Below are 19259 nucleotides of genomic sequence, written 5' to 3' on the forward strand. Positions count from 1 at the left end.
ATGACGTTATTTCTGGAAATTCGAAGTGCTGGCAACTTGATGGCGTAAATTGGACGACATCATTTTTCAGAGGGAAGTGTCTGGTTAGTTTTTCTCTAAAGATGTAGCTGGGGTACGCAGATAAATACGATGACTGAACAATAAGTTTGAAATACCCACCTGTGAGTACAATGGTGAGGTGAAATGTGAGGTGAGGTGAAATGGGGTTTAACGTTGCGTCCAAGATTATTGCACTTATATAGCGAAGTGCATGTAGGTGTGTGTGTGGCTGTTTGTACTGGTCGGGACTGATGCTGATTTATAGTGCTAGCTAACTGAGATACCATGCCGCAGTTTAACATGAATACTCCACTCAGACACAGTATACTGACTCCGAGCCGACCAGTCCTTGTTTTAGCCCCTTAATGCCGAGCGCCAGACAGGATAACAAGAAGTACCATCTTTTAATGTCTTTTGGTATGACGCGGCCTGGGATCGAACCCCAGACCTTCCGCTCTCCGGGCGCATGCTCTACCACTAGACCACGGAGGCGGTCGTGAGTAAAATGGACTTAGCTGACATTGCCAAAGTCACCCTCATGGTTATTCTCCCTGCAGTGTTTTATTGTACGATAACAACCACAAGTTGTTTATTTCTTAATTATCAGCTCATCACAAGGCATTATTGAAATTTGAAACCTCTGATTAACCAATTGAATAACAGTATAGTGGGAGCAGAAATAACTTTACCGCACCATGTATTTCACCTTTCCTGATTCTTGGTGAGAATGGATAATCAATACCTCATTAGAGACGAATAATTAAAGGCTCTCATATGATACCTCTATATATTGGTCATGTTTGTCCTGCTAATTCACAGGTATTTCCAAGCAGCAGTCATACATCTGGAATAATGCAGAATGATGTAAAACAAACAAATACCATATACTAGTATATTATAGCTAACAAAAGAGATCGATGATCGGAATTATCCTCGATGGGAAGAAAATAAATGATTATCAATCTGAAAATGATGTCATCGATAATATCTTACAAAAACTATTGTTATGAAATACAGTTTAGATTTAAAAAACCCAGACTTCTTATTGTCAATAATGTTGCTGGAGATGGAAGGTAACTGTTTTCGTTGTATCTTAAATGACAACAAAGTAATCTCTGCATTAATGTGCCACCACTCACCAGTGCAGTGGAATTTTTTGTGTGTATTTGCTTAAAGTTACTTCTCCTAAAAATATCAATTATTGATGGATATTTAGTTAATGATTATCAATCTCTAAGATCTGTATCAAAGGCCAGCCCTATTATATATATCTATATCTATATCTATATATCAGTGATACATCTGGAATATTGTGGACTGATATATATATATAGGAAGACATGTATATGTATTACTGTGACAGCACTGTGTGCAAGGAGGCTTACCTCCCACACCCATCTGACACGCTGTGACATAATTAACTGCAATAAAAGCAAAGCAATATTAAAACACAACTCAGTGCAAGGCTTTGAAAATTTGGTATATTTGGAAAAATAAGACTTTTTTTTTCTTATACTGTCTATATCAATTATTGGTGTTTTCAGTGTCTGATTGTGTTATTGCTGCATTGTAAACAGCCCAAGATATTGCAGAATGCTGATAAACTATATCAGAGAACCACCAAGAATTTTAGAAAGGATGACAATTTGCAGATGGTATTATTGACAGTCGACAGGGTTTTGATTTCTGAGATGAAATCCCTACAATAGGTAAAGTATGTTGTTTTTATCTTAGTTATAGAAATTAAAAGGCAATCTGACAACTATAGAAATTACTTCCATTACTTAAAATGAAAAATAGAAAAAAAAAGATATTGATTATAAAAACCAATTAACAATGAACAGTTTGATCTCATGTTTGTGTATAAGATTTTTATGGCCTTACATCCAGCCAGTAATTATAACTGACCATGCTTTTTCTATATCTATGATAATAATAAAAATTCTTATAATGCGCTAATTTCCACACAACAAAACATGTTCAAAGCGCTGACAACACACACACACACGCACGAACATATCAAGTGATGGGGCTGTTCGGAGAGCAATTGTGAAAAGTTTTGGCACCAAAGGATTTAAGTTTCCATGTGTGAGTGACCAGCTGAAGTTTGTCACCAGACCGCAAAATCCTAGATGGCTGGTACACTTGGACAAGTTCCTTGAGTATTTAAATGCGGTCTTTGTCAACATCATGGCTAAATGTGACCACAGATATTTTCAAGCAAGAGACATTTGGGGCGAACTGGGGGTGGTGTGTTTATCTTCCTGGGCACCGTTCAACAAAGCGATCTTAGCACTACAACTATCGTAAGCCAGTGTTAAAGTATGGGAGTTACAATCACCTTAGCGCTGAGATGGCTTTGGTGGAACGGGGCCCTGTAGGCAACTCGGAAAAGCAGCTGCGGCAGAGATTTACACGAGTTGTCGTTCTTGGAAAATACAAAATCAAGAATATTTATTTCGAAATAAGTTTTTGTTGTTATTGACATCTGCTGTTGCGCTGAGAAAAACAGAAGACAACAAATAAAGACAGAAAATAGGTCTTTATACCTATTGAAGTTATTCCCTATATTTTTGGATGGGTATATTCGCACTTTAATAAGATCATAATTCATTAAAACTACAGTGCTACGTTTACAGTTTGATAATGGCGACGAGTTTGTCGAGCACAGAGGACTAGAAGTTTTTGTTCAGCGGGAAGGTGCATGTCTATAGTGTATATCACAATACAAGTAGTGGCATATGTTTTTGCTCTACGCATGTGTTCATGTGAAATTCCGTGTTGTCGCTGTTGGAATATCGGAACATCAAATGCCTAAAATATCTGATAGGTTTGAATGCGTGGAACAAATGGGTAACAATATGTTCGCCACTAGGCCTATGTGAATAATGTTTAGAACTGTCCAAAAGAGGGTTTGGTAACAATGCAGTTTACAGGGCGCAGCATACTGTACCGCTAATTTGACTCAGGCTGCAGACAGTGGATCTCGCGTGACTGATGCTGATGGGGTCGTTGTCCATTAGTACATTAATACAAACATAATGAATGTATGTTACTATTTGTGTCTGTCTTCATACAAGTTAATACTTTTTTGATAAGAAAAAGGGGGAAAAAATGTAAAAAAAGGCCAAACTGAATTTCTACACAGAGTTATGGGAATTGAATTGCCACGTGGGCAAGAGGCCACCCTACATTGCCCTAACTGTTGTCTGCTCAGGTACTTCAGAGATATATCCCAGTTACGGTTTTGTCTACGGAAATGTACCCCAGACAAATTCAAAATACAGAAACGTATCTGGTACCCTACACGAGACCATATTCCCCAACCCGAGACCGAAACCGGTTGATGTTGTAGTTCCGGTCCACCTGATTACGGGTGAATGCAGGCATCACGGAATATTGCAGGAATTTAGATAAATGTACGTACGTCACTGTGTATTATCGTTTCCTCTATGATACACTGGAATGCAAGTTTAGAATGTTGAATTTAACCGTGGTTTAGCATGAAACAGGAGGGTGACGAATACCCCAAAACCGGTTACACGCATTGCGTCCTGCGGCCCTTGGCAAAATGGACTCCTCCTTGGGTTCATTTCTGTTTTTTGATTTTGGCTAGGGTACATTTCTGTAGTACCTGTGCTGACAGCGACCCTTTCAGCGTTACTGACCCCTTCACAATCCTAATGTTTGGGCACCACTTGCTAATCAAAGAGAGCAGGTGATAACGGCCTCAACCTATAGTCAAAACTGCCACACAAAAATATAGTCAATTATAGTGTCACAATATAAACAGTGAAAGGTTTTCTCATTAGTATCAAAGTACTTTCATGTTTTCACAACAGATTGCTACACTGGGAACTCTGCTGGAAGAGATTACAATGTAATATGGGGTTTAACACAGTAACACCCACTAACATGTAGATGTAGGCTTGTTATATCTACCAACCAGTAACACATGTGTAAACCTTGATTACTGTTCTGCATGCAAATCCTGACTAAATTGATTAAAATATTGCCACAAGCTATACCGAATGTATATATCATGGATTTAATGGTGCTTTTGTAGAGATATAATATGACCCTAATATGCAATAACGTCAACAATGCAATTAGTGGAGAAAATGGTGACTGCGCAAACAATCAGGTGCTGATCACTTGGTAAACGAGCACTGAATATTTGTGATAGCACCTGTCGTAAAGTGTTTGCTGAATAGATTAACTCATTAGCATAGCTTTGCTTCAAGCTGGCACGGTGTAGCATCTTCCACATGGCTCTAATTCAGATCCAACAAAGTGTGTCCGGCAAAGTGCACTACTCCCAAGTAATCCTGTATTAGGGCTGATACGATACACCAACTGTGCGATTCAATACATACATGTATCACAATACTTGCACCTGCTCTTATCTGTGGTGCGTAAGTCATCTTTTTCATTGACAAGATGGCAAAATACCTGGCGCACTAACAATTTACTGTTGGCAGTGTTAAGTATGGCACAGTGGATGAAAATATGTACGTTTTCACTACTCATTTTCACTTGTAATTAGTGTTTGGTGTAACATTTATTAAAGAATACATATAAGGAAGAATCGATACTTTTTACTTAGTGCGCGATTGTGATCGAGAAGTAAAAAATCATGATCGACCGATGCATCGGTGTATCGTTACACCACTAAGGCAAAGTTGCCTGTCTGTGGGTGACGAGTAATTGATTGTCTATACTTTCTTCGCTCTCTTGTAACCCGATTACAATCTGATGTTTCGTCCTATTTGTGTTTTTACAATTTTCAGTATTGACCTGTTCGGTCCTTGTAACCCACTCACTATCTGAGGATTATGTTGTTTGATGGTTAGGGTTCATGCTCATTTTATGAGCTCGAGTCTTCCCCAACCTGCTGTTATAAGTTCCTTGAAGTGTGAACCTCCATGGAGTGAGGGCCTAAATATGTCAGAGTTTCTGGGATATACAAAGATAATTGAATTATTATTGATCACAGGCATGCACAGGCATGCAGTGTCAGTCTTCACTTTTTCAATTTGTGCAAAAACCTTGAGTTCAAGACCATTGTGCCAAAATGATCTAAAACAATGGTTCTTCTTTTATTCATGCTAGAGAATTCCCAGCTGTTTCCATGGGAATCTGGAAGTAGTCCATTTGTGTTTTTGATTTCAGTCTTGTGAAAAACGTATGAACGTCAAAATATGTCATTCATACGTATATATCAACATCAGTTTAACAGAACTTCACATTATTAAAGTATGTTATGTTGCGCATTTGAATAGATTGTCGGATGTTGGGACAGAGCCATTTGTCATGAAGTCCATAGTAAGTTGCTGCATCAACAGAGAATCATCACATGAATGAACTCAACCGTGGCTGTGACCGGAACTGTACAATGAACTCAACCGTGGCTGTGACAGGAACTGTACAATGACCTCAACCGTGGCTGTGACAGGAACTGTACAATGAACTCAACCGTGGCTGTGACAGGAACTGTACAATGAACTCAACCGTGGCTGTGACAGGAACTATACAATGACCTCAACCGTGGCTGTGACAGGAACTGTACAATGACCTCAACCGTGGCTGTGACAGGAACTGTACAATAACCTCAACCGTGGCTGTGACAGGAACTGTACAATGAACTCAACCGTGGCTGTGACAGGAACTGTACAATGAACTCAACCGTGGCTGTGACAGGAACTGTACAATGACCTCAACCGCGGCTGTGACAGGAACTGTACAATGACCTCAACCGTGGCTGTGACAGGAACTGTACAATGAACTCAACCGTGGCTGTGACAGGAACTGTACAATGACCTCAACCGTGGCTGTGACAGGAACTGTACAATGAACTCAACCGTGGCTGTGACAGGAACTGTACAATGAACTCAACCGTGGCTGTGACAGGAACTGTACAATGACCTCAACCGTGGCTGTGACAGGAACTGTACAATGACCTCAACCGTGGCTGTGACAGGAACTGTACAATGACCTCAACCGTGGCTGTGACAGGAACTGTACAATGAACTCAACCGTGGCTGTGACAGGAACTGTACAATGAACTCAACCGTGGCTGTGACAGGAACTGTACAATGACCTCAACCGCGGCTGTGACAGGAACTGTACAATGACCTCAACCGTGGCTGTGACAGGAACTGTACAATGACCTCAACCGTGGCTGTGACAGGAACTGTACATGCTCTTAGGGACTAGCTGGAAAGATACCTTCCCGTGACTTCCACCCATCTCAACTTCAAAGACTGCTTCAGAGTTGACCATGACTGTCTGCATTGACTGAATATTTGAATCAGGTCATTCCAACTTTCTGCAAATTCAAGTACAAAGAAGCAACAAATCTGAAGGTCTGCGTCATGATGTTTTTGAACAAGACCAACACATAGAATGGACAGTCACTGATTGAGATGAAAAGTCCATCTTATTGTGTGTACTCTATAAAAACAGCACCTCATTATTAACCAATCCAAGGGGGCATGGGTGGCCCAGTCGTCTAAGGCGCCACGATAGCTGTGCAGAGTTGCGTCCCTTGGGCACGCCAGAAACCTATGATTGTGGGTTCGAATCCCGGTTCGCCCCAATTATGTTTCTAGGTTTGTCAGCACCATACCTGTGCTCGTGGGTTTCACCGAAGTGGTAAACGTCTGAAACCTGCATCACTTCGGGCTTTCCTCCCACATTAAGCTGACTCGCCGTGATATAACTGAAATACTGTTAAAAGCGGCGTCAAACCCAACTCACTCACTCACTCACTCACTCACTCACCCACTCACTAACCAATCCACCGATATGGTTTGGACACCTTTCCAAGGATAGCTTGTAGTCATTATAGAAGACAGGCTTCTATGTACTTTGACCTGTGTATCTGTGACCACAATGAGCAGTTCTTGTATCACACTGTCACTATCAGCTCTGCACTCAACTCTTTCATGATGATCACTGAATGTGATGTATTTGGAAAGTCTTCTCTTTTCAGTTTTGATTCAATTGCCATGGTAGATATATAGTTTAGTTGGATAACATCAACGTCAACATGGTAAAATCTCTTACTTCTTTTTCAGTCTGCGTGGAATGAAGACCTTCTTTCATTAATGCCAGAATGCATGTTCACTGTCTAGTACACCTGTTATGGTCACACCTGTCTGATTACATACAACTGAGAACAATGTCTTCATGTTCTTTTGATGTAAAAAGCATCACTGTCTGTCACTTTAGATATGTTTGATCCCTGGGTATGTACTCCGACTTGTTGTTCCATCTCGTTTCACCAAGCTCTGCAGCTAGCTTCTTATGCGACCATCAGCAAGCTGACTGAAGGCCTTCAACCATAATTTCTTTCTTTTTCTGTAAAAGAACCTATATCTTAAGTTAACAGCACAGTGGGCTATCAGCACTCCTCTGGATCATTAGATTGGAGGTTTGTATGGAACAAGCAACAGCTCCATCAGTGAATGATCCATGACACTTCCATGTCTTCTGATCTTTAGTGATTTCTTACGAGGTCATCTCACTCAAGCTATTCATGGATGGCATGAGCATCTTCATCAAGATGGTTGTCAACACACCTTGATCTTGATGATGCAGGGGTGAGAATCTTCTGCGGATCCACAAATTTGTTAAAATCTGATGGCTTACACTATAAACACCCCCAAATTATGGACCACACTCCATTGCAAAGACGTTTCAGCTGAAAAGGAAAATATCTATTCTCATCCCCAATCATGGTTTCAGCACTGTCAACAGATGGGGAACAGTGTGGTGTATGTCTGACACCCACTGGCAACAGAAGGGGAACAGTGTGGTGTATGTCTGACAGTGCCACAGGCAACAGAAGGGGAACAGTGTGGTGTATGTCTGACAGTGCCACAGGCAACAGAAGGGGAACAGTTGGGTGCATGTCTGACACCCACTTGCAACAGAAGGGGAACAGTGTGGTGTATGTCTGACAGTGCTACTGGCAACAGAAGGGGAACAGTGTGCTTTTTGTCTGACAGAGCCACAGGCAACAGAAGGGGAACAGTGTGGTGCATGTCTGACAGTGCTATTGGCAACAGAAGGGGAACAGTGTGGTGTATGTCTGACACCCACTGGCAACAGAAGGGGAACAGTTTGGTGTATGTCTGACACCCACTGGCAACAGAAGGGGAACAGTGTGGTGTATGTCTGACAGTGCCACAGGCAACAGAAGGGGAACAGTGTGGTGTATGTCTGACAGTGCCACAGGCAACAGAAGGGGAACAGTGTGGTGTATGTCTGACAGTGCCACAGGCAACAGAAGGGGAACAGTGTGGTGTATGTCTGACAGTGCCACAGGCAACAGAAGGGGAACAGTGTGGTGTATGTCTGACAGTGCCACAGGCAACAGAAGGGGAACAGTGTGGTGTATGTCCGACAGTGCCACAGGCAACAGAAGGGGAACAGTGTGGTGTATGTCTGACAGTGCCACAGGCACCAAAAGGGGAACAGTGTAGTGTATGTCTGACAGTGCCACAGGCAACAGACGGGGAACAGTGTGCTTTTTGTCTGACAGAGCCACAGGCAACAGAAGGGGAACAGTGTGGTGTATGTCTGACAGTGCCACAGGCAACAGAAGGGGAACAGGGTGCTGTATGTCCGACAGTGCCACAGGCAACAGAAGGGGAACAGTGTTGTGTATGTCCGACAGTGCCACAGGCAACAGAAGGGGAACAGTGTGGTGTATGTCCGACAGTGCCACTGGCAACAGAAGGGGAACAGTGTGGTGTATGTCTGACAGTGCCACAGGCAACAGAAGGGGAACAGTGTGGTGTATGTCCGACAGTGCCACAGGCAACAGAAGAGGAACAGTGTTGTGTATGTCTGACAGTGCCGCAAACAGCAGAAGGGGAACAGTGTGGTGTATGTCCGACAGTGCCACTGGCAACAGAAGGGGAACGGTGTGGTGTATGTCTGACAGTGCCACAGGCAACAGAAGGGGAACAGTGTGGTGTATGTTTGACAGTGCCACAGGCAACAGAAGGGGAACAGTGTGGTGTATGTCTGACAGTGCCACAGGCAACAGAAGGGGAACAGTGTGGTGTATGTCTGACAGTGCCACAGGCAACAGAAGGGGAACAGTGTAGTGTATGTCCGACAGTGCTACTGGCAACAGAAGGGGAACAGTGTGGTGTATGTCTGACAGTGCCACTTGCACCAGAAGGGGAACGGTGTGTCTGACAGTGCCGAAGTGTTCATGTTTCTGTCTCTGTGATCAGATATCTTTTGCCATCTCGACGTTATCCTTGCCATCAACTTGTGAAGAAACTAGCATTTCTTTAATGGGTTAAGAGGAAGTAGCATGGTCCCATTTTAAAAAAAAAATTTTTTTTATTGTAACAGACCAAAAAGAACACATTAGAATACCAAAATTCATTTTTTGAGTTTTGTTGATTAGTGTTGTTTTGTTTGCAGTAAGGTCAATGTCAGATGCTAAATCCACATCCTTCCGGACATCCCTGACCAGGGGACATGTCCTTATTATTGGCAGAGTTGACCTTTTTCACAGATGGTTCCTCTTCTATCGCAATACTCTGAGTATTCGTGCTCCACGATGAATTTTCCTAGAACATCATGTCCTTGTACTACTGGCATCATGGCCACACATACGAAATAAATCCCTCTTTCTGTCTGTCTGTCTGTCTGTCTGTCTGTCTGTCTGTCTCTCTGTCTCGAATACTCTGGGCTCTGTACAATCAGCAGAATTACAACATTTCAGCTGATCAGTCTGAGTGTTGGCAGGCTTAGACAGATATGATCTGCATGCCTGCTGGAGCAAGGTCCCCAAGCCAATAGAAGATTTCCAAAAGTTACAAGGTCCCAGAACCAAGAATTTCCAATAGTGATAAGGTCCCCAAACCAAGAATTTCCAATAGTGATAAGGTCCCAAAACCAAGAATTTCCAATAGTGATAAGGTCCCAAAACCAAGGATTTTCAATATTTATAAGCTCCCCAAACCAAGAATTTCCAATAGTGATAAGGTCCCCAAACCAAGAATTTCCAATAGTGATAAGGTCCCAAAACCAAGGATTTCCACTAGTGATAAGGTCCGAAAACAAAGAATTTCCAATAGTGAAAAGGTCCCAAAACCAAGGAATTCCAATAGTGATAAGGTCCCAAAAACCAAGGATTTCCAATAGTGATAAGGTGCCCTTTTCTACTGACCACATAGGGTAGCTATATCTTCAGTGCATGGACAACATTCATAGTCTCTCGTGGACAGATCTGATGATGTGATCAGGGAGTTAGATAACCAACTATAGGAAGGATAGCTTCCTGTCAACTCTGAATATGGCTTGGACTAGTCCAGTGGTTGAATGTTTTCTTCTGCACAGAAATTCGATTCTTCATCTTCACTGTAGGAATTATGCCAGTTCTTATGCTTTCACATTGCATAATAAATGAAAGCGGTGAGAAATGCACCTCAGTCAATACAGTGGCCCTGATGCTCTTATAACCACTGTCACCATTGACTTGAAGTCGCTTTCAGTTTGAATGAAATGCTGTTTTCCTCAATCATTCTCACTCACTCAATGGGCTGTATTGTAGGAAACTCACCTCGTATTCAATGAAGTTTACAATTTACTTAATCATCCGTCCAACACGTCCAATCAGCAACTGACAACACTGAAGTGCTAAGGCATATGTCATTCCATCAGCATCCTCGTTCAGGCGTGTCTTGTACATTTTGAGTTCGAGTCACAGTGGGATAATCCCTCAAGTTATGACTCAGAAACACAACCATGACTTCAGCTTTGCTGTGATGTGTCATTTCAAATGTGATCTCATAGTCCTTGAAACACAATAGAATAGGATGGCACTTTACTTGAGGCTTTTAATGACCATACTCTTTTTTTTCTTTTTTTTTTTGGTTAGGATTTTCTTTTCAGAAACTAATTTTATTCTTCAGGCTTTGTATGAGGACCTTTTTTTTCTTTAGTGTTGTGATGTAATCCTTGCACACTCATTTTTCAGGTTGAGTCTGCCAGCAATATGTTGAAACCAGGAAGCGTGAATGCAGTGTGCAAACATTGGCTTAGCGGCAACTGCCTGCAAGGGGATCGGTGTGTATTTCTTCATGGTAAGGATGGCGCTCTCTTTCTCTCTCTACACAGGTGGCGCCATGTTGGTTTTACTCCTAGGTGCATTCCTTTTGGTGCCTTTACAAATCCAAGGTTCACAGGATTGGTTTGGTTGGTTTGTTCTTTTATGCCGCACTCAGCAATATTCCAGCTATATGACGGCAGTCTGTAAATAATCGAGTCTGGACCAGACAATCCAGTGATTGACATCATGAGCATCGATCCACGCAATTGGGATCGATGACATGCATCAACCAAGTCAGCAAGCCTGACCACCCGATCCTGTTAGTCACCTCTTACGACAAGCATAGTCGCCTTTTACGGCAAGCATGGGTTGCTGAAGACCTATTCTACCCCGGATCTTCACAGGTCATGTTCACAGGAATTATGTTCCTTTGTCCGCACTTACTTGCCTTGGACTAAGGCGTGAATGTCTTTACTTGTCTCTCTGGGATTTCCTCCCATACTAAGCTAAGCCTTGCTATAACTGAAATATTGTTCAAAGTGGCATTTTGTTCAAACTTTCTCCTCCCACAGGTATTCCTCACAGGTATTGGCGAAATGCTTCAGGATCCTGACTGAGTGTCTTTCAGCTATTATGTACTTATTTTTTATTTTAATTCTAGTGATATATTTTATTTTTTTCAATCAATGTTTTCCATGAATCAACATTTCAGGAGCAGACACTGACAGTCAAGTGAGCATTGCACCATCTCGAAGGAATCCATCTGTACAGTCTGGTTCAAACTCTTCTCTTCTGGGTAACATCTTTTACCTTTCATTGCAGATATGTGTGCATGAATGTGTGATTATCTTTTTTGTGAGGTACTCGTGTGTTAGTTCGTTTATTTCTCATAAGTATGTTTTTTATTTTTGTCTTTGAGAGATTTTTCAGGCTTTTGCTTTTTTGATGAAGCTGCAGCACTTAAGAACAATATCAGCACATGCATGACAGCGTTTTGGTAGCATTCACAAATAAACTATATATATGTTCCGCACAGTATTTTGCAGAGATACATAACATGTAGAACTATTGACTGATCGCTAGTTTTTTTTGAGTGGTAATGTAGCCTTGAGGTTGGAGTGCTTGCTCTTCATTTTGATGGTACAGGTTTGTTTCCCAGATGGGTACAATGTGTAAAGCCAATTCTTGTGTCCCTTTGGCTAAGATATTGCTAAAAGTGGCATCACCTACTCACTTCACCTTTTTTGTGACGAGTAGTGTTTCATACAAATAAGTGATAAAGTAACCTTATTGAACAAGACAAAACTGCTATCCTAACATAAAGTGCCTTCTCACCAATCAGTCACAGACGAATTCTGTGGTAAAAATATCCAAATTCTGTGGTAAAAATATCCAAATTCTGATGTACAATTACCAAAATTTATAAATTCTGCAGTAAATTGAGCAGTGAAAACATAACCATTTCCCCCTCAAAACTTAATTTTCTCATATATTGTTTCTGAAAAATTATTACTCTTGCATTTAGACATTTGGTTTATCATGTCCACTTTATGTAGTCAAAATTCCGCAAGAACATTGAAAAGTGAGAATTGTTCACTTCAAATTTCGCCTTATTGTAGAATTCATATTTTGTACATTTGAATCACATGTTTTGGACATTTTTCAAGTGCAAAATTTGATAGAAAAGCTAAAAAATAACGAAAATTAGTGTATTAATTTGAAAAGGAAAATTCTGCGATGTTTCTGCAATTCTGCAGATTTTCAGCAAATTTTTCCATGATCACGGATTCGCAGAATTCGTCTGGGACTGATCATAGCATTATGCATGCACATTTCCATTCTAGGCACTATTGGAGTGTTTATAGGTGTGATATTGGTCTTTCAGGCTCCCCAGCTGTTATGAATTATGGACAAGGAACAGTTGCTATGCCCTATCCAATGTTACCTATGGGGAACATGGGAGGCCAAGGTCTTGTTCAGCAAGCCCCCACTAATTTGGCTGACCAAAGACTTTTGAGACTGCAGCTTGCTGCACAACAGATAACGGGACTACAACCACAGATGCCGAGTGCTCAACGCCGGATGCCCAGGCGTCAACAGCAAGTTCCTGGTCTTCATCAGATGGCCGGTCTTCCACAGCATATGGCCGGTCTTCAACAGCAGATGCCAGGTCTTCAACAGCAGATGCCAGGTCTTCAACAGCAGATGCTAGGTCTTCCACAGCAGATGCCAGGTCTTCCACAACAAATTCCAGGTTTTCAACAGCAGGTGCCAGGTCTTCAACAGCAGATGCCAGGTCTTCAACAGCAGATGATGATTAACCCTGTTGGAATGAACATGTTTGGACAAAGTCAGCCAATCTATGCTGCTAATCCTATGATGTCTTTGACTGAACGTCAAGGGCTAGACCCTGATAGCATGAAATTTATGGGCACTAGGTCTAAGAGAAAGTCTAGGTTCCATGATAGCTCAGAAGTGTTGCTTCCTACAGGGGATCTGGTGTCATCAAAACCTGTTCCACTGATGGGTATGAACATGCCCATGACTTCATCAATGATGTTCGTACCACAAGACAACCTTGTGTTGCAGACACCTCTTGGTCAAATGGGAAGGGCAGAAAGTTCTTCATTACAGATGATGACCAAATCCATGGTTCGTGATCCAAGTGATGGTACTATGGATGATGGCCCACAGAGGAAGAAGTCAAGATTCCAAAATCCTGAGTTTTCCAGGATGGGAAATGAAAGATTAGAGTTTGCAGGATCTAATGTGGAATATATCAATAATGATCCAGGACCAGATGACGATTATGTAGAAGACTTTGTTGATGAGATAATGTCAGGGATTGGTCCAAGAATAATTCAACCTGAAGATTCAAGGAAGAATAAGGGGATTTCATTCAAGACTTTGTTTGCTCCAATGCGACAAAGGCTGGAGAAAAACCACAAGTCAGGTAAACTGGGAGGTAGGATCATGACAGGCCAATCTGATGACATGCGGACCAAAGATGACTCCTGGGCATATCTGAGGAACCAAACTGACGATTACCGTAAGGGAGATCCTTTCAGGAAAGACGTCGATAAATTTTCATCACTGGATCCTACCTATCCCAGGAAGGATAATTTTATTCATGGACAAAGGGAAGACCAAGAAGTCAGTCGGAGGGAGAATTATTCTGGATATGGCACACATGGACATGCCTACGGACGTGACAATCCACAAAGTGACAGATTTGATGACCAAGAATACAGAGGAAATGCAGATGATGCAAGTTTCTCGAGAATCTCCAGAAGAGATTATCAATCAAGATACAGTGTTGAAACTGCCAGGGACACGTATGTTCCAGAATACACTGGTCAACATTCTGCTGCATTCAAAGAGAATATTAGCGGCGTAAAAGAGTCTTGGCCAAGGCCACAGAATATTGAGGATCCAAAGCCAAATTCCGATTTAGAACTGGGAGTCAGACCACCAAGAGAAGTCAGGTTAGGGATTGCAATGCCAGAGTTTATTGAAAAGTTTATGAAAACCGCAGGTAGGTATGCAATAGGGGTGCAGCGAGTGACGGCAACTTACAACTTGCCTGGCAACTGTGTGGGGCTTCTGCCACCCAAATTGAACACAGAAACTTGGGAGATCCTGACAAAGAAAGCTCAAAACCGAGATGAGATCTTGCAAGACCTTCAGAGATGGTTTGCTGGAGGAATTATTCCTCTGGTCAAACTTGCTGATCTTTTTGGCAGCAACTTGCAGATTGTTGAGGATGTTTGTCGTTATGCAAGCGATGCTCTAAATGTGTTCACTTTCGTCTGTTTCCTCCTTTCAATGAAAAGAAGGATCCTCATGAGAAATTCCCTTCATAAGAGGTATGGGATCTTGTGTAGAAGACATCAGGCCATTTCCAGCTTCCTTTTTGGTGACAGTCTTTCCAAGGACCTGGATCATATCAAAGCTGGAAGTTTTCACATCCCCAGGTCAGAGAAGGATATCAAAGACACAAATAATATTGATCCAGAATGTGCTGATTTTAAGCCAGCTTTCTTTGCATCTCTTGCTATGCCTGGCAATGATGTTGATGTCAATGTTGCCAACATGATCAACATGGCATGTTCCAGCGACGGTAACCTAGTAGATTTGAGGGAAAAATACCAAATTCCTTCAAATTGCAGTGTACTAATCCCTCCAAAGCTGAATCCTGAGGTTTGGAATCTTGTCTCCCGATCTGGTTTGGATCTGGACTACAGACTTCAAGATGTGCATATGTCTATTGCCGAGTCAATGGTTCCTCTGCTGATTATGTTACAATCAGTCCAGAACAGGACATATGATGAGACTAATACCCTGACTCTCCTCACACACTCTCTGTCCCTTCTAGGAAACTCCATGTATCAGATCAACAGGGTCCGGATGGAGTCCATCAAGAAGAGCCTTCCGTCTCAGGTCCACAGCTACTGCAGCTTCCACTGGACAGGCGCCGAGATGGTTATGGTGGATGATAGTTGATGTGGACTGTTCCAGTCATTATAACTTTACATTTGCTGTTGCAGCTGAGGATGACTGGAGTCATTGACGGGAGTTCTGTTGTCATTTGGCACAAGACACAAGTTCTTGTCTTCATCTTCTCTGAGATGACTGCAAATAGCATTTGATGTTACCATGCCTACGCGGTCAATTCGTTTGGCAATCATCCTCATCAGTTTTTTTTGTTATTATCCTTCATGTTCTTCAGGAAGGTGATGCTCCTTGTATGTTTGCTGCTCATCCCCGTGGGTGCCTACTGCCTAGCAACCAATGCTGGTTGTAGGGATGTTGGATCTGGTGGTCAGGCTCGATGACTTTGTTGATAGCATGTCATACCCTGACAATGTGGACAATGTGTTACAATGTCAATCACTGGATTATTTACAGGCTCCTGTCATTTAGATGGAATATTTCTGAACAAGGTGTTGAGCAACAAATAAACTGACTTCTTGTGTCAAGATTACGAAATTTTGGTTTAATGGTATACCTGGTTGATTAAAGATTTGTAATATGGTGGACATGGTGATGGATTATGTTGAAAGTGCCAAAATACTACTATACTACTGGAAAGCAGTTGTGAATATAGTTAATCTATCTTGACAGATTTACTATAGACATATGAAAATGAGTTCTTGAACTTCTTTGAGTAGTATGTGTCTGAAAATGAATTAATATGAATTTTTGAAGAAATGGACCATGTGGTCCCACAAGATACCCCTTCATTAAACTGAGGGACGCCCACACTGGGGATTAAACATGATCAGAATTATTTTTTTTGAGTTTCAGTTTGAATTTTTTTTTTTCTTAAACTAATTTCTTTTGAAGAAATTACAATGGTCATTTGGGCCATGTTAACTCCAGTGTTGAAAAATCTTTGCAGAGAGAATGTGAAGGTTTGAGTTGATCTAGATATGTGCTCCTAAATCATCTCAACATGATCATTATGCGCAGGTACTTCCAGCATATAAATTGTAAAATGTGTAGGTGCTATTGTTTGCAGGAGTGATTTCTTGACATTCTTGTTGGTTTGTGAGTTACCATTGTAGAATACATCGTGGAAGCCTGATCTATAACATTGCTTATATGGTCCTGGGAAATACAACAAAAAATAGCTTGAACAGATGTTTCTATATCTTTTTTGTTACTGCCGGGGTCAAGGGTGACCCAGTCTAAGGTGCTGCATTTCGCTGTGCAGAGTTGTGTCCCTTGGGCACACCAGAATCCTATGATCAAGATTCAAACCCCAATTTGCCCAGATTATGTTTCTTGCTTTGTCAGCAACCGTCCCTGGGTTAGTCTAAAATTTATCCATTTTTACACATTGTTTAGGGTTCTCTGTTCTGCTGCAGATAAACTACTACTTTGTTGAAGTAGTGTTTGTCAGTATTATAGAACAGGCTTGTTGATGCTTCTGAGGAGGGAAGAGAATACACCAGGCATCGTCCTGCGAGAAGTGTTCATGTGTAGACCACAACTTTGTGAATTGTTTTGACATCTGTGAGAATATGTACGCATAATGTAAAATATAAAGTTTCCAGATGTTTCAACATAATGTAATAAACTTCATCCCTTAATCATCAAATTGTTTTCTTTTTAATTATATTTTATTTGAATATGGAGTGTTATAAATATGTGTCAACATGGCGAATACTGGTAGTTTTCATATATCCTGGGTGGGGTAGCCTCGTGGTTAAAGCATTTGCTCATCACACCAAAGATCTTGGTTCGAATCCTGCATGGGTAAAAAGTGTGAAGTCCATTTCTGGTGTCCCCTGTCGTGATATTTCTAAAAGTGGCTGTATGGTGACAATCAGGCATTGGAAGATATTGTTGTGGCCAGAGCGTTTGCCCGGAGAGCGGAAGGTCCAGGGTTCGATCCCCGACCGCGTCATACAAAAAGACGTTAAAAGATGGTACTTGTTGTTACCCTGTCTGGCGCTCGGCATTAAGGGGCTAAAACAAGGACTGGTCGGCCCGGAGTCAGTATACTGTGTCTTAGTGGGGTATTCATGTTAAACTGCAGCATGGTATCTCAATGAGCTAGCACTATAAATCGGCATCAGTCCGGACTAGTACAAGCAGCCACACACACACACGTGTGCATGCACGTTGCTATATAAGTGCAATAATCTTGGACACGACGTTAAACCCAATTTCAACTCACCTCACCTTTTACACCTTGTTTCATCTGATGTTTTTCACAACATATATGTTTAAGAATCATTTGCAGCTTTAGGCTAATTTCACGTTCATGAAATCGTAACAGTTACACTATACACTATGCGCTATTAGAAAGTAATTAAGGAGTGCATTGCACACTAATACCGAGAATTTAGAAGCTTTGGTGCTGATTGGCTGATCCGAAAGTTCACCTGACTTGACCTGTAATGGTTCCTCCAATCTTCACTCGGACTGGTTGTGGCAGTAAAAGATGTGATTTGATTTAAATTGTGATGTAATTAAACCAGATGTCTTTTATTTTGTTATTTAGGTAGCAAGAGGCATAGGACTTTTGTTTCAAAACTGTACATTGGGCATGCATTTTCCCAAACCATAATTTTGTGATGTTTCCACGATATACAGATTTCCCATATGATTTTCATGAGACTGTTTTATGAAGGACATAAATAAATACTGATGGCTACTTCCACACTCCTAGGAATTTCTTTGTAGGAGACTCCATGGTCTAGTAGATAGAGCATATGCCTGGAGGGCAGAATGTTAGTGGTTCGATCCCCTGCCGGGTCATACCTGGGAACATTAAAACATGGTACTTGGTATCCAACCTTACGCTCGACACACATCATCATAGCGCCATGGGAGGGGGCACGGGTAGCCCAGTCGTCTAAGGCGCCGTGATTCGCTGTGCAGAGTTGCGTCCCTTGGCCACGCCAGAAACCTATGATTGTGGGTTGAATCCCGGTTTGCCCCGATTATGTTTCTAGGTTTGTCAGCACCATACCCATGCTCATGGGTTTCACTGAAGTGGTAAACGTCTAAGACCTGAATCACTTCGGGCTTTCCTCCCACATTAAGCTGACACACCGTGATATAACTGGAATACTGTTAAAAGCAGCGTTGAACCCAACTGACTCACTCACTCACTCACCATGGGACATCCATTATTCAAGGCACTATCACACTTCTCACCCATGGCAGGTGGTACATATATATATAATGTTATGGAAAACAGTGTAATACTTCAAGGTACTGTCACAGATCTCACACTATTGTCCCCAGTGTTGAGAATGGCCATTATTCCAGGCACTTTCACATTATCAACTTTGTCATAGTGCCAGGAAAGACCATTATATTCAAGCCACTGTCATGGATCTCACACTATCAACCATACATTACCAGAAAAGACTTATTGAAGGCACTGTTCCAAGTCTCACACTATCAACCTGATGTGTGAAGATCCGGTGTAGAATAGGTCTTCAGCAACCCATGCTTGCTGTAAAAGGCTTGTCGTAAGAGGTGACTAACAGGATCGGGTGGTCAGGCTCGCTGACTTGGTTGATGCATGTCATCGATCCCAATTGTGTGGATCGATGCTCATGACGTCAATCACTGGATTGTCTGGTCCAGACTCGATTATTTACAGACCGCCATATAGCTG

At 41.8% G+C, this 19259-nt stretch overlaps 2 protein-coding genes across 2 annotated transcripts; both read left to right on the forward strand.

Moving 5' to 3' along the window:
* The first annotated feature begins 1093 nt into the window (after nt 1-1093).
* LOC125381938 (protein app1-like) lies at nt 1094-9252 on the forward strand. Its single transcript, XM_048399308.1, has 2 exons — nt 1094-1112; nt 8228-9252. Exons 1-2 carry the CDS (start codon nt 1094-1096, stop codon nt 9250-9252), a joined length of 1044 nt encoding a protein of 347 aa, XP_048255265.1.
* LOC124118728 lies at nt 2670-17217 on the forward strand. Its single transcript, XM_046480971.2, has 4 exons — nt 2670-2739; nt 11048-11153; nt 11832-11915; nt 13005-17217. Exons 2-4 carry the CDS (start codon nt 11066-11068, stop codon nt 15620-15622), a joined length of 2790 nt encoding a protein of 929 aa, XP_046336927.2. The 5' UTR covers nt 2670-2739; nt 11048-11065; the 3' UTR covers nt 15623-17217.
* The last annotated feature ends 2042 nt before the right edge of the window (nt 17218-19259 follow it).

Source organism: Haliotis rufescens, unplaced genomic scaffold, assembly GCF_023055435.1.
Source record: "Haliotis rufescens isolate VD_foot unplaced genomic scaffold, xgHalRufe1.0.p SCAF_2, whole genome shotgun sequence".
Classification (NCBI taxonomy): domain Eukaryota; kingdom Metazoa; phylum Mollusca; class Gastropoda; order Lepetellida; family Haliotidae; genus Haliotis; species Haliotis rufescens.

What these genes read in the sequence shown, in the direction of transcription:
- LOC124118728 (XM_046480971.2), top strand. Translation starts at nt 11,066, where the DNA reads ATGTTGAAACCAGGAAGCGTGAATGCAGTGTGCAAACATTGGCTTAGC. An exon ending in TCGGTGTGTATTTCTTCATG is followed by an intron (nt 11,154 to 11,831) that starts GTAAGGATGGCG and finishes TCAACATTTCAG; the next exon opens with GAGCAGACACTGACAGTCAA. An exon ending in TTCAAACTCTTCTCTTCTGG is followed by an intron (nt 11,916 to 13,004) that starts GTAACATCTTTT and finishes TTGGTCTTTCAG; the next exon opens with GCTCCCCAGCTGTTATGAAT.